At 37.9% G+C, this 24,964-nt stretch overlaps 1 protein-coding gene across 1 annotated transcript in view; it reads right to left on the reverse strand.

The window, feature by feature from the left end:
• Window positions 1-4,057: 4,057 nt before the first annotated feature.
• Window positions 4,058-24,964, reverse strand: part of PLCL1 (phospholipase C-like 1) — a 341,549-nt gene continuing 320,642 nt past the window's right edge. Inside the window, exon 6 of the mRNA XM_012641647.1 lies at window positions 4,058-5,670. Coding sequence (XP_012497101.1) covers window positions 5,488-5,670 — 183 coding nt within the window. The 3' untranslated portion in view covers window positions 4,058-5,487. The remainder of the gene's footprint in view (window positions 5,671-24,964) is intronic.

Here is a 24,964-nt window from a genome sequence, read left to right on the forward strand (position 1 = left end):
AAAAAAAAAAAAAAAGAAGTTACTCCACTGTCATCTCACTTACATGGTTTACAATAAGAAATCTGCTGTCTTTCTTATTTTCTCTGTACATGTCTTTTTTCATTGTTTACTTTTAAGATTGTCTTATTATCACTACTTTTGAACAACTTGTCTATGATGTGGCTTGCTTGTTGCTATGGTTTGAATATGTTCCCCAAACTCATGTGTTGGAAACTTAATCCCAGTGCCACAGTGTTGGTAAGTGGAGCCTAATAAGAGGTGATCGGGTCATGATGCCTCCATTATCATGAAGGTATTAATGTCGTTATCACAGAAGCGGGTTATCTCTGGAGTGGCTCTGTTATAAAAGCAAGATGTCTTTCACATGGGCGATCTTGCCCTTCTGTCTTCTGCCATTCTGCCATGGGATGACCCTCACCAGATGCTGGAGCCATGCTCTTAGACTTCCTAGCTTCCAGAACTGTGAGCCAAATAAACTTTTCTTTAAAAATTACCCCAGTCTGTGGTATTCTGTTATAGTAGCAGAAAATGGCCTAATAATTGTTTTCCTCATATTTCTTGTCCTTGGAATTTTTTGAAATTCTTAGATCTGTGTGTTTACAGTTTTTATTAGAAAATGAGAGTTTTTCAGCCATTATTTCTTCAAATACTATTTCTTACCTGCCCTTCTCTCCAACTGAAGTTATTTCACTATTCACTGATGCTCTGTTCATTACGTAAATTCTCTTTTCTCTTTGTTTCTTTTTTTACAACCCTTTTACTGATGTAATTTACATACTATAAAATTCATCCTTTAAAGTTTACAATTCAATGGCTTTTAGTACATTCACAAAGTTATGCAACCATCACTATTATTTCTAATTCTGGAACATTTTTATCACACCAATAAGAAAATTCACACCCATTAGCAGTTGCTCCCTATTCCCCCTCCTTCTGGCCCCTGGCAACCATTAGTCTACTTTCTGTCTCTATGGACTTGCCTATTCTGGACATTTCATATAAATGGAATTATATAATATGTGACCTTTCTGTCAGACTTCCTTCACTCACCATAATGTTTTCAGGGTTTATTCATGTTATATCATGTATCAGTACTTCCTTTATTTTTACTGTTGAGTAATCCATTGTATGAATATATGATTTTTGTTTATCCTTTCATCAGTTAATGAATATTTGGATTGTTTCCACTTTTTGGCTATTCTGAATAATGCCGCTATGAACATTTGTGTACAAGCTTTTGTGTGGATGTATGTTTTCATTTCTCTTGGGTATAAACCTAGGTGTAGAATTTCTGGGTCTTATGGTAACTCTATGTTTAAACTTTTGAGAAAGTGCCAAGCTGTTTTCCACCATTTTACATTCCCACCACCAGTATAGGATGGTTCCAATTTCTTTGCATCCTCACTAACACTTGTTATTATCTGTCTTTTTTTATTATAACCAACTTATCTGATGGAAGGTCATATCTCACTGGGGCTTTGATTTGTGTTTTTTAGTGGTTAATGATGTTGAACAATTTTCCATGTGTTTAACTTTTCCATATGCTTATTTTCCATCTTCAGATCCTTTGTCCATTGTTTTAAATTGAGTGGCTTTTTATTGAGTTGTAATAGTTTTTTATATATTCTGGAGGGCAGTCTCTTATTAGATATATGACTTGCAAACCTATTCAGTGGGCTGTCTTTTCACTTTCTTGATGGTGTCCTTTGGAGCACAAAAGTTTTTAATTTAATAGTCAATGAACATATTTATATGCATGCAATCTCACTAGAGATAAAAGATAAAAAGAAATAAGAATTTTTTAACCTAGTAGATTGGCAGATTGGTAATTTGTAAATTGGTAATTTTTCATAAGAAAAATTAAGTTTATTATTAGAAAAATTTGAGCATTCTCATAAAGTTCTGGTGGGAATTTAAATTGAAAAGTTTTCTGTATACTATTTGACAATGGATCTCCAAATCCCTAAAAAAACCTATGTATCCTTTGACTCAACAGTTCCACTTCTAGAAGTTTATCCTAAAGAAAAAGTTGAACAAATTTGCAAAAATGGATTTTATCACTGCAATGTTTACAGAACAGGGAATTGGAAGAGAAAAGTCTAACAATAGTGGATTGGTTAACTGTATTATGGTAATCCACATAATAAGACATTATGTAATTATTATAAATGATAATTTGCATCAAGGATCACCACCAAAGAGGCCCAGAGGGTCCAGGTGTAACACAAATGTGTGAAGAGGCTCTCTAGCAAACTGGACAGCTCTCTAGCTTATGCCCCTTTTAGAGAAGGCAGTTCCAATTAATTGATGCCAATGAAGAAGTGTGTGTAGTGGTTGTGAGGTGGGGATGTGGGATGTCTTGTGTTGGCAGAACAGCCAATATTTTAAAAGAAGCAGGAAATGGAATTTTATGTGACATTTTCTGATTTTCAAAAGTTGTCTATTGCTTAAACATTTTTTAAAAAACATTCATTGGCCACATAAAACACATCATTTATGCACTAGATTCAGCTCAAAGACTAGGAGCTCTAATGTACATATAAATTTATTGACATAGAAAGATATCCGTGATATACTGTTAAAAGTTTTAAAAATCCTGTTACAAACAGCTTATATAATGCGATCTCACATTTGTTAAAAATAAAAGCATATTTACACATATATAATCTCTAAACAGTGTCTGAAGAGATATAAATTAAAATATTAATAGTGGGTGATTTTTATTTTCTTTTGTATACATTTCTCTATTTTTGCATTTTTATATTGATCATTAATGTTTTATTTTCAGAAAAAATGGTATAGCTCTTTGTATTTGCAGTTATAAAGGAAAGAGTTAATAGTATGGTTTAAATTTTTGAGAATAATTTAAAATCAAAATCACTAAATAAATACTCTAGCACATAAAATCAGACAGACCTGAGTTCAAAGCCAATTCTTCCATTTAAGACTTCAGTGGCCTTGGGCTTTCTCACCTGTAAAGTGTCAGTGATATCACCTACCATCTCCACCTCAGATCCCCTTGATGATGTGAAAATGAATAAATAAATACAGGATTAATATCTATAACATTACCTTCCTAGTATCAACAAAAGCTAAGTGGACAGAAGGGGGCTTTTTTGTACTGCAGTTGGAGTCTAGAAGGAAACAGACACTGGTAGAACGTAACAATGTAGTGGAACCACAATAAACAAAAGGTTTTGCTTGTTTGCTTTTGCTATTCTATCTGGAGACAAGAGCATCACAAGGCCTTTACCCTTGCAACTTCTCCACTCTCACAATCCAAAGCTCCCCTGCTCACATTCCCTCCCTGTCAAGCAAGGACACCCAGAGGCATGGAGCAGAGAATGGCTGACAACCCATTGCCAGAAGGAGCATCAGATGAGGTGGATCCATATATCACGTTGTCAAGAATATTTAGGTAAGTCCTGATTGTGAGTGGAGCTCTAGGACACACAGAATAAACTAGGGAAGTTATTTCGAAAGATTGGATTTGAGCCTGAAGTAAAGAAATACATATAAATATTCTTTGAGAGTTTGCCACCCCTTTATGTTTTCTTCCCACCGACCCATGTCGCCAGGAAAGGCATGAATTTACCCAAGTGGAATTCAAGGAGGTGAAGTGGTCTACAAGTAAAATCAACCAACTGGCTGATGTAAGGTGGGTTTTGTTTCGGTCTGTTCCACCTCTTTTTCATTGTAAAGGTCACAGATATCTGCATTCCACTATTCTTTCTACCAACAGATTACGTATAATGGAGGGTAGAGAAATTTTTTCAAGCCATTGAAATTCCACTATTCTTTCTACCAACAGATTACGTATAATGGAGGGTAGAGAAATTTTTTCAAGCCATTGTAAGTCCACTAGAAATTTGCCTTAAAATGACTTTAGGTACCTCCTCCCCAAGTGCCCAGATTTAAAACAAGGGAGTAATCTCATCATTTCTGGTCAATAGAAATAGTGTACTTGCTAAGATATTTTTGGTATAATAACACATTTTTGCTATCTTTCCTTTTTCAATTAGCTCACAATAAAAGAAAACAGTAAAAGTGCTTTTTCATATCTTTACTCTTTCAGTAATGTGCAACATGAACATAATAGTGTTAAGAAGTCAGAAATAACTTAACACAGAAGCTATAGAAGATGTTTATATTTGCAAAATTTCAACAATTATCTTCTCTAGATTCCCCAAATTAGCAGATTTGTTAATCAAATTAATTAAGAAGCTTTTCAAAATAAAAGCAATTTTAAATAAATATATTCTTTCATAACCATAGAACATTCAGTTCTGTTGGAGGTAACAAACAATATACTCAAGTACTTTATGAAGACATCAGGGTAAAAATAATCTAGAGGCAATTATAAATGTACCCTAATTAGTCATTTGCTTCTTTTTGTGTGTATGTTTTTCCAAATGTGTTAAAATTATATCATAGAGCTTTTGTAATCAGTTAGTTCTTAAATCATCACAAAGATGTTATCTGACCCACAGAATTAATATCAGCTCAACGTGATGATGTGATATTGTTTGAACAATATCTTTAAATTTAAATGTAGTACCCCAATCAAAGCCAAGACTTCTTAGCTACCCATGTCTGTCATAGAAAATAAATGCTAGACTCCTAGTTTGGAAAAATGAGACCTTCCTACAAATCTTGAAATTCCACACGATCTTATAGTCACATCAAAATTTGAATTACAACAGAGCTTTCGGTGCGTTTCAGAGTACCACATAGGGAGATATAAATTCTCTTATGATCAGCTTTCCACTAAAATCGTATGTTTAGTAAATGACTACAGAAAACATCCTAAAAATGGATTTCTTTAATAAATATTTTAAAGAGTTTGCTAACTGAAGAAATGACTTTTCTGATCTTTCCAGAAATTCTAATCATCTCTTTAATGTTTTATTCATTTTTATTTCTACTGTGATTCTTAGGAATTTTTCTAATCTATATTCAATCTATCAAAACATCTATGCTTTGATAAATTTGGCTTCCTTCAATAATAAGCTATTCTAAGATCTCTAAATTAAATGACAGAGGCAGAGAGGTAAAATCGAACACAGCAACAGGTTACGGTAAGTGCTTTTAGAATTTCAGATTAACACATTTGTCCCAAAATGGTAAAGATAAAGGAATAACTTACTAAATGAATAATGCAACACAGAATAGGTTTTAACAGAATTTCTCTCTCTTGCTTGCTCTCGCGCGCGCGCGCGCACACACACACACACACACACACACTCTTCTACACACATTCACACATAGGTGTTGACACGTCTCAGAATTTAAAACACTGCTACTAAAGGCTTTAACTTAGATAAATTAACTACACTAAAATATTGACATTGTGAAAATATATGTTTAAGTCCAACACCCCATACAGGGCATCTTTTTGTGAACTTCTAAAAAACTTAAAGAAAACAAGAACAAGAAACCAGAGTCCTTGCCAAGAAGGATGTGAGTATGGGGCCATGCTGCGCGGGGTCACAGCTTCCCGTTCTCCTCGCCACTCTCCTTCTCCTCTATGGCTTCCAGGCTGCGCTTGCTCTTGGCCTCGGCACCGCTGCTGGGGGCTTTGCTCAGTCCACAAGACAAGCACGCCAGCTGGATCTGCTTCATGTTTTCTATAGCTTCATGCTTGGCATTCTTCAACAGATCTCCTTGGCCCTACAAACAGGAAAAATAGACACTGAAGAAGAAAGTTATGGGCCAGGCACATTGAGTGACATCACTCTATAGCCTTAGTGCCATTGCTAAATGAGGAAGGAAACAGATCCAGACCCGCAAGCTCACTTTTCCAGGGTTTAATACAAGCTTCGTTTCTAAAATTTTTGAAAGACTTAGCTCTTTAAGTCAAGGACCTCAACCTGAACCTGACCTGGCTCTGTGGCTGTTAGCAGTCTCCTGAGATTCCTGTCTTGGGGAACCCTCCTCTTTATGTACTGAGGGCAGGCAACTCTTCCATCACCATGGTTTGTGACTTTGCATACTGCTGCAGTTCCTACCCCACCTAGACCTAGCATTCCTAGGCTTGGGAGAAAACAAGGAAAAGATGCTCTTCCTTAAAGAAGTGAAAATAAAATCAGCTCCTCAGTGTACAAGGGTTTACACGGCAATGTATCTTCTGTAAAGTAAATCACATCCCCTTATTCTTGGTGAGCTGGTTTTTAATATATTGGGCTATCCTGGCAATCTGCCTGTTGTTAAATTGTTAGTTACCCACTTTCCTTCTGTCTTTTCCATCATCTTGAGGACAATGTTCCCATCTGGCTAATGGAGAAAAAGTCTCCGAAGGCTCAAAATGTCAATCAGAACAAAAAGTAAATGAGGATTGCAGAACACATTAGCTGTCATTTACATCAGTGCCCAACAGAGATCTTCTCTGCAATTTTTATTTCTTATTTTGGTTCATTGCTACAATCATCAAGTGCACATGGTGATACTGACCCAGGGGCGGAAGGACTAAGTGTGAGGAAGCAGGAATATTTCTATAGTATATAGACAAAAGAGGAAGCAGCTCCTTCTCTGTCTCTCTCCTCTTCATTCTCACAGCCATGCCTGAGAGTATGACCTTGAAACTAAAGGACAACATGGGAGGATACGTGGGGTACACTGATTGCTGGAGCGTTCTATAAAGCGGAGGCTCAGGTAAAGGATAATTCACCTACTTTATGCAAGATCCTCCATGATGCCCTATTATATCTTTTTAATTCAATGAATGCTTCCTTATGGTGTATAAGGAAGCTTGTGTTTTAAAAGCCTTGGGATATTTCGTTCCACAAAATCTAAACAGGCACTTTCGAATTCTATCTTATGTAATAATAGCTAAATCCTTCTAAGAACAGTCTTTGACTATATAGGATGAATAAACAGTTGGGCTTTGCCTAATGTTTGTGTTAAAGTGAACTTTCCTTCAAGTACCTGAGTCATGGCACAGGATTTTAGAAGACTTGGAGGCTGTATTGTTCAGCCTTCTCATGAAGAGGAATGAAACTGAGACTGATAAGGCTAAATGACTGGCCCAAGGTCACAGCTGGATACTGACCAAAGTGGGACAGAAGTTCAGGTCCTCCGCCTCCTGCATCGGTGCTCTATTCCACACAACTATGTTTGTAATCTAGTCTAAGACTAAACACTGGAGATTAGAGACTGAAGACTCTGTCAGAGAGAGACACATTTTCTAAGGAAAAAATATTCACTTCACTAGCAGAATCTGGGGAGTCCATTCTTAACAGTATAGGCATAATGAATAAGTGCCCTCCGGACATTGAAAGTGAAGTCACATCCACTTTAAAAAATGCAACTCTCAAGCAATAATAATAACACGAGAATGTATAGAGTGCTGACTCTGTGCAAGCACTTTTATGTTTTATGTTCATTCATTCAATCTTCACAACATTCCAATGAGACAGGCACTTTTATTATTGTCAATCTACTGATGAAAGAAACTGAGGCCCAGAGCAATCCCCTTTCCCAAAGTCACACCGCCGCTAAGTGGTAGACCTGGAGCTTTAAAGTCCAGAAGTTGACTCCAGAGTCTGTGGTCTTAACCACTCCATGATATGGCATCTTTTTAAGGCAAAGCATGCACTCTCCACAAAGCACATTAAAGCTTCCTGTTCATTGTTACCCATGGAAACAACACAGATAAAAAGGAAAGCATTGCCCATGTGACACAGCCTAACAGAACTTAGAAATGGATCTAGAGTCAGGAAGGTAAGAAGCAAGAACACACTGGCAGGGACGAAAGTCAGAGCATCTTCCACCAATTTCTCCCCGGCCCACTTTCTCTTCTGTAAAATAGATGAAAATAACCTTTGGTCTTCCTCACAGTTCTAAGACTAAAGAAAATATGTTGAAGAGCTGTTCATGAGTTAAATAACCAGAATAGGAATTGCAATGCTATAAGGTGAAAAGCAGTTAACATTATCTACTGCTATAATAAATACCTTTGTACTGGGTAAATTTTAATAAAAATTTGACTAACTTGTTTAAAAATGCATCTACAAGAGTCTGTTTTACAGATATATATCACTACTGTTTTTACAAATGGAAAAATTCCTTTAAAAACAATTAATAATGAGATTATACCCACTTTCATTTTCAGAGTATTACTTCTAAGTGTTTCCTTTTTATTTAGTTTTAAAATTTTCCTCAAACATTTTAAAAGCATCACAGAAGCAAAACTGGCATCTTCCCTAATTGCAAGAGAGCAATGAAACGTGCAAAAATAAAAAGTTTGATGCTACTAATGCATACTGTTCTCACATCCCCTTTTTCCTATTGCAGGTTATGAAACATATTTTAATCAGCCAGAATGTCATCTCATTGGTTCTGAGAGGTGGCATCCAAGCCTAAATGCCAGACCGTGCCAGTTCTGGTGTATAGAAGTCGGTCTCTCTAGAAAACAATGACCGATTGGAGAAAACAGTTTGTACCAGTGCACAAGAACACAGCTATATCATTTCCTGATAACCCAGGAGACAACATGTACTGGCTGCAAGATACAGGCAGAAAAAACAAAAATAGAAAGACCAGAAGTTAAACTGTTAACTAATAAAGGAAGAAAAAATGAAAGGCTAAGTTGTGAAAAGTGTATGTTGAAACATTTATGTAACATTTTGTCTTCTATTTCTAAAGAAAGAGGAATAGAGATCATCTTTCTATTCTATGGTTTAAGGAATCACATACTTTCTTTGGGTCTTCCCAATTAAGTTATGAGAACCAGAAAAGACCCATTGTAGGCAAAATTGCAGGGAGAGTGAAGTTGACTGTTAACAACTCAAGTCCTAGCATTCTTTTTTGTGCTGCAATTTCCCATTTTATGTGTAGCACTTTCCCCTAACCATCTAGCAACCTCTCTACTCTGTCACAAACACCCCCAAGCTCCTCCTAACTGGCCAGCTTACACAAGATCTCCCTCCAAACATCTTTGTCCTGTGTATCATTTCCTCCAAGATGTATTAGCTACAGTATTCAGATCAGCTAAGCCATTTAAAGGTATTAGTCTGTAGTATATATTTAAGGAGTATTCTAGGAGTGCATTTTCAAGAATATGCTTTAATCCTTCTCTCCGCAAACAGAGGTCTTAGGGGAGGAAGAAGAAGGGGAGAAGCCAAGCAGAATTCATTTTACTTGGTGGTATATAAATCGAAACACCTCTTGTATACTAAAATAGGTCTGGGATTGTCATGGCATGGAATGCAAAATTAATGTATAATTTGACCACTGAACACTCAACTTGAAAGAAATGTCAAGCTGCTGCCAGCATTTCTACGCTAACAACCCCATGAAGATTTATAGTTTCCCCTCTTCTGGTATTAGGAATGCTTCAGGGGAAAAAAAAATGGGAAGGACTGCTTTAACCCAAAGGAAAGTGAGGGTAACAGAAAGCGTCTCAGGCAGGCTGATGCTAAAGGGATAACAGGACTAACAGAAGTGCCAACAGCAACAGCCACTGTTCAGCCTTCGCAGTTACTTAGCTTCTGAATGTAGAATTCCATGGCAATTCCAACACATTTAGAAAGTAACACTTGGAGTCATGGAAAACCACATGGATCATTACAGAAATTTTGAATCCAAAAATTGGTGATGATTAATGAATATTGAAAAAACAAACACTAAGCATTCCTTACCAAATCCTTCCCACTGCATTAAACTGCAATTCAAGCACATTATCTAGAAATCAGGAAATATCTGATGCAATCTAGATTGCAAACAGGCTACTGTACCATATCACCACAATTATGATTACTACTAATAAATTTATTACTGACAACAAAATACTATCACAACACTAAACAGCAGCTAACATTTACTGAACATTTAATATACTAAGTGTAAACTAATTTGCACACATTATCTCATTATATCATTATCATAAAAGAGGCTAGAATTCTAAATGTAAATTATCTATTCGTTATATATTTTATAATCTATCAAAAGACATTTGGGATTTGTGTTATTCCTGTTCTTACCAAGAAACGCAGTCCCCCATCCCATTTGAAAATAGCTTTGGCTAACATCTGGCACGGTAACTCACAAAAGACATCCCATGGCTCCTTCACACCCATTTTTCCCATGAACTGCACTATCCCCTGTGATATCAGCGCACTAAAGAGCAGGAGAACATAATAACGAGTGTCCTCATCACGTGTGAAGGAAATGCGTGGGTTGTTTCAGACCATACCACAAATATTTAAAGCAGTTAATTGGGACTCTGGGAATGGAAAGCCACTCACAAATACACAACTACACACATAAACAAATGCAGCTCTGTCTCCAGGCCGACTCACACGGGTATCTTTGAGCACACACTCAACAGCAGACTGATTTCCCTGACCTTCTTTCTCTGGGAGAGTCACATCCACACCTAGAATCACCCATGGATTGCACTGCAGCAAAAGTCAGCCACAGACCCCACAGGGGATAAGCAGCTCTTGATTTGCTCCCGCTACCACTGGTGGACCATACTGTGGTAGGCTGTGTACCACCGCTGTCTTACTAGTTCAAAGACCATGCTTTGGGGGAATCTCTTTATCATTTAAAGAAGTTAAATGCTTTGCTCCAAAGAGGTAAAAAAAAAAAAAAAACTGTTACGATGTTCTCCATTTGAGCATTTGAGAAAACGGCAGATCAAAAATGTTTTGATGTCATGACAGATGTACTTCTCTTGATGTTACACTTCTGGTATGTTGCTGTGTTGGGAATATTGGGTAAAGTTATTCAAAGACGGCCTGAGATTCTTACTGTCTAGGATGAAAGCCTAGCTGTGTAGGGAATGTATATAAGATGTTAAAAAGTGTTACAAGGCACAAAGTCATAGCCATCATGTATAAAATACTTTAACCACACAAAAATACAAGTTTCTACTGCATTGAGTTACCAATGCTCAGATTTATTATTTTTCAACACCTTGGCAACCGAATATTTCAACTACATTCTACTTGCCATTTTAAAAGTTGAATTTTTACTCCATGAACAGTCAAGAAATATGGATGAATAGCCATACAGTAGTTCTGGCCTAACAGTCTTGGCTTGATGGAGCTTTCTCTGTTAGTCTTCTGAAACTCTAAACTCAAAAAAATGAAACTTTGCTTTTCAAATCTTTAGTATATAATTAAATATAATTTCTATAGGAATAGAAAAGTTAAACATGCTCACCTAAGCCATTAGATTTTATAATTTTAAATAAAGCACATCTTTTAAATTAGTTTTGTGACTGATACATTTCAGAACAGGTCATAAACTCCAATTAATTATTTCTGAAAACTATGGAAACAGAACATAAATAAGTCTTTCTAATATCTGAGAATCTAGTTCCCAAGGAAAATAATTTATAAAGTATAGAAGCTATTTTTAAAAACTTTTAAGAATAATTTAATGCCAGGGTCCTCACAAAATTATAAAATGCAACAGATGACATATTTAATAAGCACAACTATACAAAAGGCTCTAAAAAATTTGAAGTCATAGTCTGTTAAAATTCAACATAATGAAAATTACATGTGAAAGTTAGATTTAAAAGATATTCTTTTCCCACATTTCTTTCTCAAATAACATCCTGCATTGTACAATTATCTTTTCATTAGGAAATCTTGACTAACCTGAGAGCTGAAGGAATGAAGGACTTTAGTTACTTAAAATGATAATTAACTGCATCTTAAGCAGCAAACCTTTGTATTGGCCATGTTTTTAAAAAATACTTTTTAATATATAGCAGACCATTTTCATGTCCTTGTATATGCAGAATACTATACACAAATGAAGTAGTTTAACATTATTTAAACAATGCTCACTAATAATATGCTAATAATAAAATTAATAATAACCCAGTAGCAACAGTACTGACAACAGTTATTGTTACTGGTGGGCAATATCTGCATTACTCAATAAAACCCACTGCATTGAGATGCACTTGTTGACTAGAGCTTTAAAAAGACGTATGAAAATTTCATGTCTCAAATTCTCACTTAACTGTCCCTATTCTACTTTGTTCTAAGCTATGTATATATGAATTGAGACATACCCATCTCCTCCCTTTGCTTTACAAACAGTGGTGGTCTCCTTTAGGTATCAATAAGGACTTGGGCCTAAATTTTTGCTTTATCCATCTATCCATCAAACAAATTATTTATTAAACACTTACTATATATCAGTCTTTGTCTTTGGTCTGTGGTTCTGAACTCAATACCAAGGCCTTTTAAAACAAATATTTTATAATGTTTCCTTTATTATCCTAGAATTGAATTCATAAATAATATAACCCATTTATACATTATTAAATATAAAGTAAATATAGTACCCTAGCTATAATATAAAGGACAAATAAAAGAATGGCCATTTAAAATAAAAATAAAATAGCATGTATTACAATATGTGAATGCTCAGTCAAGCACACCAGAAACAACAGAGCAGGCAAATGCCTGTACTTACTTAATAAGAATGCATTTAGGTTTAAAAGAGAACTAAGAAGGTCACGCCAGTCCACACACAAAAATATATAGGAAATGATCATGGAAATATAGATAGACACAAGTATGAAAAAAAATAATGGCAACAGACCAGACTTATTTGAATATAATAAAAGAATGAAGAAAATAACCTTAATTAAGGTAGGGATAAAATGCCAAGTACAGACTCCACCACGGAGAAAAAAATCTGATAATCCCACAAGTGAGGAAGCAAATAAGGTCCATACGCATGCCAAAACTGCCAAACCTTCAAAAGTACTTCAAAAGATATTTTTCCTTGTGATTGATAATATCAGCTTCTATTTCATGGGACCCAGTGGGATGCCTACCATGGATTATCAATAATTTCAAATAAAGCATCAAATCAAAACCATTATCTCACTTTCCAGTTTGTTTCATTATTACTGTATAACAATTATACAGAATGCCCAGAGTGAATAAAGTATTCAATAATTTGGAACAATGTCTTTATTTCATTTAGATTTCCCTCTCAATAGCTACCTTTTACTCATATATTGAGCCCTTCACAAAATCCTTTGTAAAAAAAAAATAATTGGTATCATATACTAAGCTACTCCAATTTGTATTTTAGAGGGTTTAGGCAGGCAGAACTTAACAGAAGTCTTGCAGGACATAGGGCAATTTTTCATTGTGTCACGCTGTCCTGCACCATGTAGGACCTATAGCATTCCTGGCCCTTCCCTCTAAATGCCTCCACAGTTTCCCAGAACATCCCCTAGGGGGCTGTACTGCACCCACTGGGAACCACCGGGCTGGACTGGAGGAGGGTGGGCACAATAGCGATCACAGACACCATCCCCACCCCCATAGAACCTAAGTCTAGTGAAGGATAGAGGCATATATCAAATTGCCTCAAAAATGAAGTTATGTCTAATCACAAGTTGTGCTAAGTACTTGAGGAAAAGGAACGTATGTGAACACATGTAGTCTCGGGCATCAGACAAGGCTTCTCTGAGAAAGGGACAACAGAGAACAATTTGAAAAGTGAGCTGGCATCTTCTCTTCTTTCTTGGCACCTTCCAATCAGTGAAACATGGTAACAAGCATTTTTGATGCTTGCCTTTAGTCTTCAGTCCTCCTGTGGTCTTTCAGATACAGATATAGATGGTATGGAAGAGTGTTCTGGAAGGATACTTCCTCTATGGCACAGTACCAAAGTTGCCTAATGTATCCTATTTTTCCTTATATTTTCTCTATTTAGAATCTATTTTGTTTCCTTGAAACGTATAACTGAAAGAAACACTGAAAGTGGAAAGCACTCAATAAAGTATCATCTAGTGATAGGATCATTTAGTTCTGCTAAATAAGAGTTCTTGATAATTATTTCAAAGTTTTGAGACATTTGAAGCACTGTTTTTATACCTTTACAGATGAAGAAATATACTCAAGAAAGCTAAAGAATTATACTGCCCAGGTTCACCCAGGACAAAAATGTGAAAGAAATAACAATAATGCCTGCTTCCCAGGCCAGTAGATGCCTTTTAATCACTGTGTTTTTTTGGTTTTGGTGGGGCTCTTTCTGCATTATGTATATTACATGATAGGTTGCACATGTCATCTAATACTGTCGTCTCCAATCCCCGGGCCATGGACCAGTACTTGGCCTGTTAGGAACCAGGCTGCACAGCAGGAGGTGAATGGCAGGTAGGTGTGCAAGTGAAGCTTCATCCGTATCTACAGCAGTTCCCGGTCACTCCCATTACCACGTAAGTTCCGCCGCCTGTCAGATAGGCGGTGGCATTAGATTCTCACTGGAGCATGAACCCTACTGTAAACTGCACATGGGAGGGATCTGGGTTGTGTGCTCCTTATGAGAATCTAATGCCTGATGATCTCAGGTGGAGCTGAGGGGGTGACGCTAGTGCTGGGGAGCAGCTGCAAATACAGATTACCGTTAGCAGAGAGGTTTGGCTACACAATAAATGTAATGCGCTTGAATCATCCCAAAACCATCCACCCCCACCCCCAGTCTGTGGAAAAATTGTCTTCCATGAAACTGGTCCCTGGTGCCAAAAAGGTTGGGGACCACTGATCTAATAGATCTTAGAAATGCGAGAAGAAAATATAGCTTAAGACCTTAGTTTATAAAAGAAAAAATTCTTCGTTAGAAACCTATGAATGTCCCAGGCATAAATACTACCCTTGTGCTGATACTTCAATTTCTGACTTTTGTCTTCAATGTGAGTATAGGGTTTGGAAGCATTTAATAATTTTAATCTTAGCCAAATTATCAGAAAATTGAAATACAAAAGCAATGGTAGACAATTCATGAGTCGGGTAAGTGCTGGAAAAAAATGACTAGTTTTCAATTTAAAGATATCATCATAAACCCTGATAGATCAGATTCCAAAAGAGGATAATTGAAGAAGCAAATTCATGACAGGCACAGCTGAACATTTTAAAGGATGTTATTAATTTGAGGATTCATCAATTAATTCTCAGACCCCTGGTATAGCAATTTCTCCTTGTAGTACCCATGAGCCCAAAAACCTCCCACAAAAGTTGGCTGCCCTAGACGGCAGCACACACAAGCTGAGGAGCAGAACCAGAACTCCAGGAGTGATGAAGGAATACATTTGATTCTAAGGATCCCACATTTCCCTCACATAATAACAATTTGGCCTACAGACTGTGAACTGCAACCATATTGCTATTCTTATAGGTGAGCTTACAGTATCAGCTCCACTCATACTGTACCTGGGTTCAAATCCTGGCTCCACGACTTAATAGCTTTTTGATCTTAGGCAAGACCATTCAGTGCCTCAGTTTCCTTATCCATAAAATAGCTATAATAATTGTACCCATCTCATAAATTTATTGTGTGATTAAGAGAGATAATGCATGTAAATCATTTAGAATAATGTCTGGCATACATGGCAAACTCATGATTGTTAGCAACTATTCTATAAGCAGAAATGGCAATGTTATAGACAAGTCCACTGTACTTTACCTTACAAAATGTAAGGAAACAAAAACACCTCGAAACTTAAAAACGCAAGTTAACAAAGTGGGGAGAATAAGCTGTTACTGAGAATAAAAGATAAGATTGTGTCACTCATTCATCCTATGAAAGATCTCATAATGTTTAAAATGAGAAGAATAACAATTGCATTAATGTGGGAACTTTCCTTGGGGGACCCCAGAAAGTGTCACCCTCCCCTCTCCTGAAGCTTCTTTTTTGTAATTTAGAGGCTACAACATTGTTCAGTGTAAAACACCAAAGCATTGCTCACTATTGGAATAAAAAATTTAAAACAGCTGCTTCATTTAAGCCAGATGAGAAAGTAAAAATGAACTGAAATCATCTGTCACCGAAAGAAATGAATGACAAACATTATCTTTTGTGACAGACCTGTTTTATTTCTGAAGATACCATAAGATAAGCTCCTACAAGGGTGCTCTGTTTAAGAAGCCATCTGTCTGCTTTAGGCAAATGACTGCGAGCCTAATCCACTTACAGAAAATGTCAACAAAATTGCTTCAACACCAGTGAGCTGAATAATAGAAAACCCCAAGCTAAACTTTAAAAATATGATTCAACTGCAGGGAGCTTTATGAATTTAGGTTTGTGTGATGATACTGGTATCCTGAAAATTCTCTTGTAGTCATTTTGACAAAAGAACCATTTAATAAAACAACAGAAGTCACTGCTTGTTGATTCCCTGTTCTCTGCTCTTTCCTTCCCACTATTGTGATCATCTGCCTCTATGTCAACAAAACTAATAAGAAAGGACAGAAAATTAGTATCAATCTTTAGCAAGGTGACGAAGGCAATTAATCACATTGCAAATGAAACTCTAATAATGGACGGTCATCAGCACACTTAACAAACACTATTTAAAAGTTCTAATATCTCAAATTAACTTTCCATGGATAATAAATTACCCTGAAATCTAAATTCATACTACCACCTTGAGGGCCATTAGCCAAACACAGAAGGGACTTCTATAGAAACTTCTACTTAACCAACTCACACTATTTCCATTTCAAAAAGATCATTTACAACAGCTTGAAAGACATAGGATTCTCCAAATCCTGGAGAAGACAAAGGATATAGAGATAGCTACTAATATTAGAAGAATATTTTAAAAATACATTCTGGTATTTGCTTGGTACAGTTTCACTTTAAGAAGTTACTGATTAATTATTGCTTACATTACTGGTTACTTGATCCATCCAAAAAATAATTTTGCAAAAATGCCAGAATAAAAGTGCAAATGCAATAACAAGTCCACAACCAGAATGAACTGATCATAAAACGGCTTCAGCTACTTCACCACCTCCACAGTGCTGTGAATTTCAGCAAGCAAGTGGTTTTGTGACAACTGGTCCTGCGTTGCACAACTCCAGGGGCACGATTCACACTGCCATCTATGTGCATGGCATCTCCTACAGCCCAAAGACAGTTGCATTGCATCTGGTCTAGACATGTCCTTTGACCAAGTGCATTTATTCTTTATTCTCTGCAAAATCATAATTCTTTTAAAGAGGCTGAAATTGTCTCCTTTGATAGTGAATCATGGCATGTGCAGGGCCGGCCCAGCTAGTCACCTCGTAGGCACCATTTATGCTGGCATGAGTTCCAGGTCCAGTATCAGTTGGAGCTGCCAAATAGTTATTAGCAAGACATTGTCAAAGGGGCAACTGCCCTACACCTTCCACCCAATGAGTCTTTTTTTAATGAATGAGGCTAAGACAGCTATCAAATAAAATGTGCTACTTCTTAAATAGTTAAATCGAGGATGTGGCCAACTCAGCTTTCCCCACAATGACCGGCTTGGGGATTTGGTCATTAATGAGATATTCACTCTTGGTGCCCCAAATCCAGTGGAGCATTTGCTTGAACAATAGACTAATGTTACTCCAAGGAAATTTTAAGACCTGTTTTCCCTAATCTGAGATTGGCTCAAGTTTCAGATCTCAAACTCAAGCCATCCACAAAATTAAACTAATAGCAACACATTTTCCTCCAACTTTTCATTTTTATTTCAAAATTTTTCAATCCTACACAAAAGCTGAATGAATAGCATCCATATTTCCCAATGGTTCATTCTGGACCATTTGGCTTGATCGACTTGTCTATCCTCATCTATCTAATTATGTATAGTTCACTCTAAATACTTCAACGTGCATATCGTGAAAATAAGAACATTCTACATAACCACAATACTATTATTACTCCGAAGAAATTAACATTCCCTCAGTAATTTCATCTGATATACAGTCATATTAAATTTTCCCAGAAGTCCCCAAACATCTTTTATTGCCTCTTTTAAAATCCAGAATCCAATCACACATTACTGGCATCTTTGAAAATAATGACCCAGTTAAGTGAATACAGTAAAAGCATGTGTGGCAGAGAGTGCATCGGGAAACTCAACAGCAAGTTCACAGCAGTAAATACCACTCGCTCAGAAGACAAACGTTTCCACAGCTTCTTTCCCGTCAACTTTATGGACTATACACCATTAAATCATCACATACACTTGTCAAAACATCTCTTCTAAATGTCAAATACCATCACTCTTACATTCTTATTTTTAAATCAACTTTATAAGTATATATTCTTGGAAAAATTCACTATACATTCACTAAACCCATATAATTTTTGTGAGTGTCAAGCTGATGCCTCCCTAATCCTTCTTCCTATCCAGGCCTCAGATTTCTTCCCAGAATAGATTACTGTGAAAATCAAACTATCAGCAGTGAGTCGGAAAGAACATTTATATTCAATTCCTTAATATGTCAGTAGCTGGTATTTCATAGAACTAACTTGGATATGTAGACTGAAAAAATAAACATTTTTTAAGGAACTATAAATTATCACCATGTAGAAAATCCAGAACTCCATTTGACAAGCCCTGTATGATGCTGTGTGTGACCACAGACCCCTTGCTAAAGAAAATAGCCCCAGGCTGACCTTGAGTTGGGATGGCCTTGCTCTGAACTGTAAGAGCCTACCAAGCATTCACACATGGCCCACGGGTGGCCAGTCAGTAGCTGGCCAGTGACATATGAGACGGCCTGATGCCAGGCAGTAATGACAGTAATTAGACAAAACAATCAGATCAACTCTTTCAGAGATTGGAACTGAAAAACCCAAAAGCCTTAGTCAACTGCCCACAGAAAGGGGTGCTAGAAAATACAGAGAGGAAAGAAAGAGAGAACAGCGGAGCTGAGCCCCCCTAAGGCCACAGACACTAGGGTGAAAAGCCACAAAGTCTTGCTCCCAAGGGAGAAGAAAAGATAACACAGCCCCCTAAAGCCTGCATGAATTGTGAGTGACCCTCTAGCCCGAGATGCCATGAGGCTGCTCGGTGCGTGGTTCCTCTTCCTCCTAGGAGACGTGTTTCCTGCATTGGCACAGACAGTCTCACCTCAGAAGTGAGTCCCTGTTACCTGTAACTCATGCAAGGAAAGAAAAGTTTTATTTTAAATGAGAAATGAAAGGACTGTGACAATTCTAATCACACCATTTGATTGGTTGGTGACCAAACCAAAATAGAGTTTAAATCATGCTTTTGTCCCAGCTAAGGCTTTCTACGCTTCTTGTAGAGAAAACCAGCATCAGTCAGAAGGACAGAAAGAATGTGGTGGGTATCTGCAGTGGGAATGATCAATCAATTATGAATTGGCTGTGTGACCTTGGCAATGTCCCTAACTCCAGTGGGCTGCAGTCTCCTTTTCTACTGAACATACAGATTTAATGAGTTCTTTGAGTTCATCTCATATAGGGCTCAGTTTAAAATTGTTGTGTTAAAATTCATCATTTAATTGTTTTAAATAAGAGAGACTGTCTTAACGGGAAAGAGATTTTAAAAAGCAATTAAAGTGCCATAATGGGGGAAGAACAGGGTCCTGTGGGAACACATGCAGGGATACCTAACCCTGCTAAGGGTGGAGTGGCTGGAGAAGCAGTGTCAATGAAGGCGTCTTGAAGACTTAGTCCCTAAGAAAACACCCCAACAGGGTGGGGGTCTCCAGGGAGCCAGAGTACAAGACAAACTTCCAAAGCAGAAAGGACAGCCCATGTGACTGCCCAGCAGGAGAGCATCCCTGGCGCCACTGAGGAGCTGGAGAAGTTCAGTGTGGCTCAAGTAGTGTGTGCAAGAGAATGGCAGTGGGGAGGAAGGAGGGGAGCAGGGAAGGCAGGGCACAAAGACCTTCATAGGGGAAGTTAAGAAGTTTGCAGGAAGGGCAGTGGGAATGGCCATGACCAGTCTTACATTTAGAAAGTTCACCCCAGCTGCTGTGCCACGGAGAAGAGCAGAGTAGAGGAGAAAGAAAAGGTTTTTCTCACTAACTCGGGTGATAAATGAAGATATCCCAGGTGATGGCTATGGGAATGGAGATTTCCTAGGGAGATATTTAGGGGGTTGACCCAATAGTACTTGGTAACTGATTAGAGGTGGAGGGTTAGTAAGAGGATCAAGGATAACTCCCAGGATTCTGGCTTGGCTAACTCTGGGCTGTCATTCATTCCTTTAAGGAGGGATCCAGAGGTGCGGCTGAGGGCGGACAGAGATGTGGACAGACATGAGCACAGTTTGAGACATGCTGACCTTGCTGTGGCGAGGGAGCTCCCAGGTGTGAGGCCTTGCGGGAAATGGTTGTACGGTGTGTGGGGCAGGGAGTGAGTGCGGGTCATAGAGGGATAAGGAGAGGCACCTGGGCCAAAGGTATACACCTGGGATTTGACAGCATAGCGAGGGTAATGAAAACCACCGGCATGGACAGTATCCCCCCAGGAGAAAAGGAGAGGTAACAAGAGAGCCAATGAATACCAGCATATAACAGAAGAGCAGAGGATCTTGGGCAGAAAGAGCCAGAGATGTAAGAAGAGAGGAGAGTGTGGTTTCCCAGAAATGGAGGGAAGCAGTGTTGCAAGCAGCGGGTAGTGATTATCCATGTAGAAATGTTCCCAAGTAGTCAAGTGAGATAAAAGCTGAAAGTGTGTCCATAAGATTTTGTGACAAGGAGATTACTGGTGACCTTGCTGAGAACTATTTAATAGAGTGTCAGGGGAAGAAGACAGATTAAAGTTGGCTAAGAAGTGAGTGGGCGGGAAGGAAGTGGATACAGCCAGTACAAACCGCCTTGTTAAGCAGTGTGGCAGGCAGTACAGGTAAGGAGAGGGACAGAGAGGAGGGAGACTAGCTGGGGGCTGGAAGTCCTTTACAAAAGCCTTTTATAGCTCTACAAACCCAGTTAGGCTGAATAATGAATTGTGAAAGAAAAAAGACAAAATATGAAATGGAATAACTAAAAGCCTCTACTTCTAGGATTCATCTTCAAACTTGATTTTCATACCATCCTAATGTTTTTTTTTTGTCTTAATTCAGAATCCCTTTATTTGTGTGAAGTGAGAAATTTACTTGCAAATAAAAATGTAAATAATATTAATTTAAACATACAAGTGAATCTACCTAAACTTAAAAGTAAAAAGAAAAAAAGAAGCAGGGCTGTCTCATTCCACGCATTAATGATTACCTCCAGAAAATGAAGAATTCTCACACTGCCCAGCAGGTGGCTCCCCTGTTTTGGGCTTAGGCAGGGAGCAGATGTCTGTCCACAAAAAGCTTGTGCTCCAATGATTAGAAGTGGCCTTCTAAAACCACTTGGTTTGTTCCTCTGCATCCATGTAGATTTGCACTTCTATCATTCTAACTATGAAAAAGGACCTCAGATAAATTCTGAAAACTTACAAGGTCATCAAAAAACACTGTGGTATCAAAAGCCTGTGTGAGGAAGCATTTAAATTAGAAGTGAATTCTGTGTACACACATTTTCAGATGGAAAATATCTTTCTTAGCAAAACCTGAAATTGTCATGCCTTTTCAATGGCAGAAAACGTATCTAGCTACTTGCTTTCACAATTCGGTGAAAGGACAAAAAATGGTAACTTAAAAATATGTCCAATAAATTTTGCTTTATATAATTTTTAAAAAGATTAGAATAGCCAAGCCTCTTACATGTATAAGGCAGTAACTTTATATTTGCTGTTTTGAGAATTTTAACATATACAACTGACTCTAATATGATGTAAAGGACTCAGCTTAAGTAATTTGTTGGTATTAAGGCAAAGTTCTTTCTCTCCTTGATAAGGGTCATCAGCATGATTTGGCACGTTGAAAATGTCATCATTACGCATTTATGAATATTCCCAGTAAGGGCTGAAGGGCAATTCCGAAAGTCCACCCCATAAATACCTCCCTCTGCTGCTCTCCCATCTAGCTGTGCCCTAAATGCCTACTAACACCAGAAATGACAGGGGTAAGAAAAGGGCAAAGGTCAGTTTTACAACTGTCAGTGTACAAAGGGACTAAGAACACACATGCGCACACACACACATACACTCATTCACCACACTAGCTAAAACCAGCTTCCCTCACCTGCAAACTTGCTAATGGTGTAAAATGAATGTGAGCACTTCAGATTTGGAGTCCAGATGGGAATGAGATCAGCACTAAGGTGAGGATGGCTCCCTCCATACAGCGCCTCGGGCAGTTCCCCACTGCCCAGGACATCGGGTCATGTGACCTCTTAGTCTTTCCATCTTTCCTCATTTTCTGAAAACCTTGAAGAAAAAAATTCTGAAAGAATAGCCACTGAGCAAAATCACCTCAGAAGGAGATAAGGTCTTTTTTTATGGGACAGGCACATGTTTATAATCATGAATGCAATTCTTGTTCAAAGAGATGTCTGGGCTGAGTCAGATTGTGGAGGAGTTGGGGAGGGGGCAGAAGAACACCAGTGAATGTAAAAACACAGAGGCAGGAATAAGCAGGGAAATTTGGAGAATTGCAAAGGGATGACCACCGGCTGCAGCAGATGGGGTAAAAAGAAACTAATAGAAGGAAAACAAAGGCAGGTTATTAAGGAAAATTACCTACTTAACAAGAGGAGCAACTTCACTAGCAATAATTGAAGGAATTATATACACCTAGACAGAATTTTAATACTTTGTTACTCTGGAGACTTGAGAAGCTATTCCTCTGAATATGTTTATTAATATTTGTATATTTCATATGGTCATGTTTGTGCTGCCAAAGTAAAAACTGAAATATGTTTATTCAGAACACTGGAGTATTCTACCTAGTCGGCTAGCAAGATCCCTATCCACCACACTCTTTCTTACTCTTTAACTTTCCATATTTATTTGTTTAAAACATATTTATTTGTCAGCCAAGCTGACACCTGCCAGAGCATGTTTCAGTACTAGAAAGAAATCAATGGATCCTGGTGGCCGTCTCAGCTCCCTTCAAAGAATGACCTTTAGGTGTGGCAACAAAAGCATATTTCCTACCATGAGGTATTTTTTTTTATAATCCTCAGCTTCAGGTTGCATATTTTAATAAAGTCTTCCACTAATGTCAGCTTCAAGGTTATTAAACCAACACAGCTGATTTCCTTATTCTCTACCCACTTATTACTTTCTTCTTTTTTGTCTTGTACTTGAAAAAAATGGGGATTGGTTGTACTGAAGTTGAGTTTAATTCTGTCATCTGTGGAAAGCACCAACGTTGCCCTACTATCTTAAAGTAACAGTCTCCAACACTCCTTATATGTGTAAATCACATGATGCTTATTTTATATAGTCAGGTATTTTAGATAAAAGAAAAAAATATAAAAATCCCCTAGTTACTGTGAAAGTTACTCATACATACAAAAATGAACACTCACAAAATACAAAACCTCAACACTCATAATAACACTAAGAGAAAAGGAAATCTGTCTCTAGTTTAAAATCAAGCCCCATTCCTCATTTTGAAGGCCAGACTAAGATGAGATTTGTACCATGGCTTGCAGCCAAAAGTGGACTATTTTGGTAGATATATAAATCTTCTGTTCTGTAAGGTTGTGGTCCCCAATCCCCGGCCTCAGACCAGTACCCATCCGTGGCCTGTTTGGAACAAGGCCACACAGGACAAGGTGAGCAGCAGGCAAGCTATGGAAACTTCATCTCTATTTACAGCCACTCCCCATCACTTGCATCACAGCATAAGCTCCACCTCCTGTCAGATCAGCAGCATTAGATTCTCACAGGAGCATGAACTCTACTGCAAACTGTGCATGGGAGGGATCTGGGTTGCACACTTCTTATGAGAATCTAATGCCTGATGATCTGAGATGAAGCTGAGGCAGTGATGCTAGCGCTGGGGAGTGGCTGCAAATACAGATTGTCATTAGCAGAGAGGTTTGACTGCACAAAAAATTTAATGTGCTTGAATCATCCTGAAACCATCCCACCATCCCACCCCACCCCACCGCTGGTCCAGGGAAAAATTGTCTTCCATGAAACCAGTTCATGGTGGCAAAAAGGTTGGGGACCACTGTTCTAAGGAATTGACAGTTAAGGGCTCTCTTAATTGACTTAATAATTCTGACATAACTTTATAGCCCAGACAGAGTTTGCCAATGAAACTTTCTGCAATGATAGAAATATTTTGCACCTCTTCTGTCCAACATGGTAGTCACTAGCCACATGTGGCTATTGAGCATTTGGAATGTGAGTAGTGCCACTGAGGAACTGAATACCTAATTTTATTTAACTGTAATTATTTTCTATTTAAATAGACATCCATGGTTAGTGTTTCCTGCATTGGACAACACAGGTTAAAAGATGGTGCCAACCTTCAGCAATATAGTGACTCAAGTAAAATAACTTTTCACTATATCCAGCCTCTTTCCTGGCATAGCATTTGTGCCAACTACAATTAAATAACTAATTATGGCTTGCACTTTTTGACATCTGTACCTCCCATAAGAACATAAACTCAATGAGTGCAGTGGCTGGTTCTATCACGTTCATGGTGGTATCCCAGCAGTTAGCACAGGGCCTTGCCAAAGCAAGGCTCCAAAGTGTTTGTTGAATGAAAAAATAAATTGGGTGCCACTCAATACATGTTATCCTCAGTCTAGGATTTCCCAGGATCATTGCCGCCCACCCCCAGCAGAATCTCATTTTCCAACTTCTTAATTCTGGCAAGGAATAGTCAACTCACCCAAAAGTCAGCCCATAATTTTATAACGAATATTTTGACCCCTACCTTTTACTCAGGGGGCCCTTTTTAATAAGAGTCTTCTGGAGACAATTATCAAATGACTGACCTTCATGCTATTTAATGATTTCAAGGTCAGGTGGAGCAATAATAAGTACATCTGGGGAAGGCAGGAGCCAGTGGAGTAACAATGGGTATATTTGTTGGGGGCTGAGCTAGTGGAATTCTTCAAATCACACCACTAAGGAGGCTGTCCTATCTGCCCACGTGGAGAACAAGTCATGTGACCAAGGGCACCCCAGTTTACATAAAAATGTACTCTAATTAAATTATATTTTTCTCCCAATGATCAAGAGAAAATTGCAAGGTTTTAAATTTTTTTCCTGATTGGTTTTATATTAGGAAATTCAAACTTTAGCTTTCAGTCTTTCTCCTCCTGGGTCCCTATATTAGTCTGCTCGGGCT

Source organism: Propithecus coquereli, unplaced genomic scaffold (assembly GCF_000956105.1).
Source record: "Propithecus coquereli isolate 6110/MARCELLA unplaced genomic scaffold, Pcoq_1.0 Scaffold167, whole genome shotgun sequence".
NCBI lineage: Eukaryota > Metazoa > Chordata > Mammalia > Primates > Indriidae > Propithecus > Propithecus coquereli.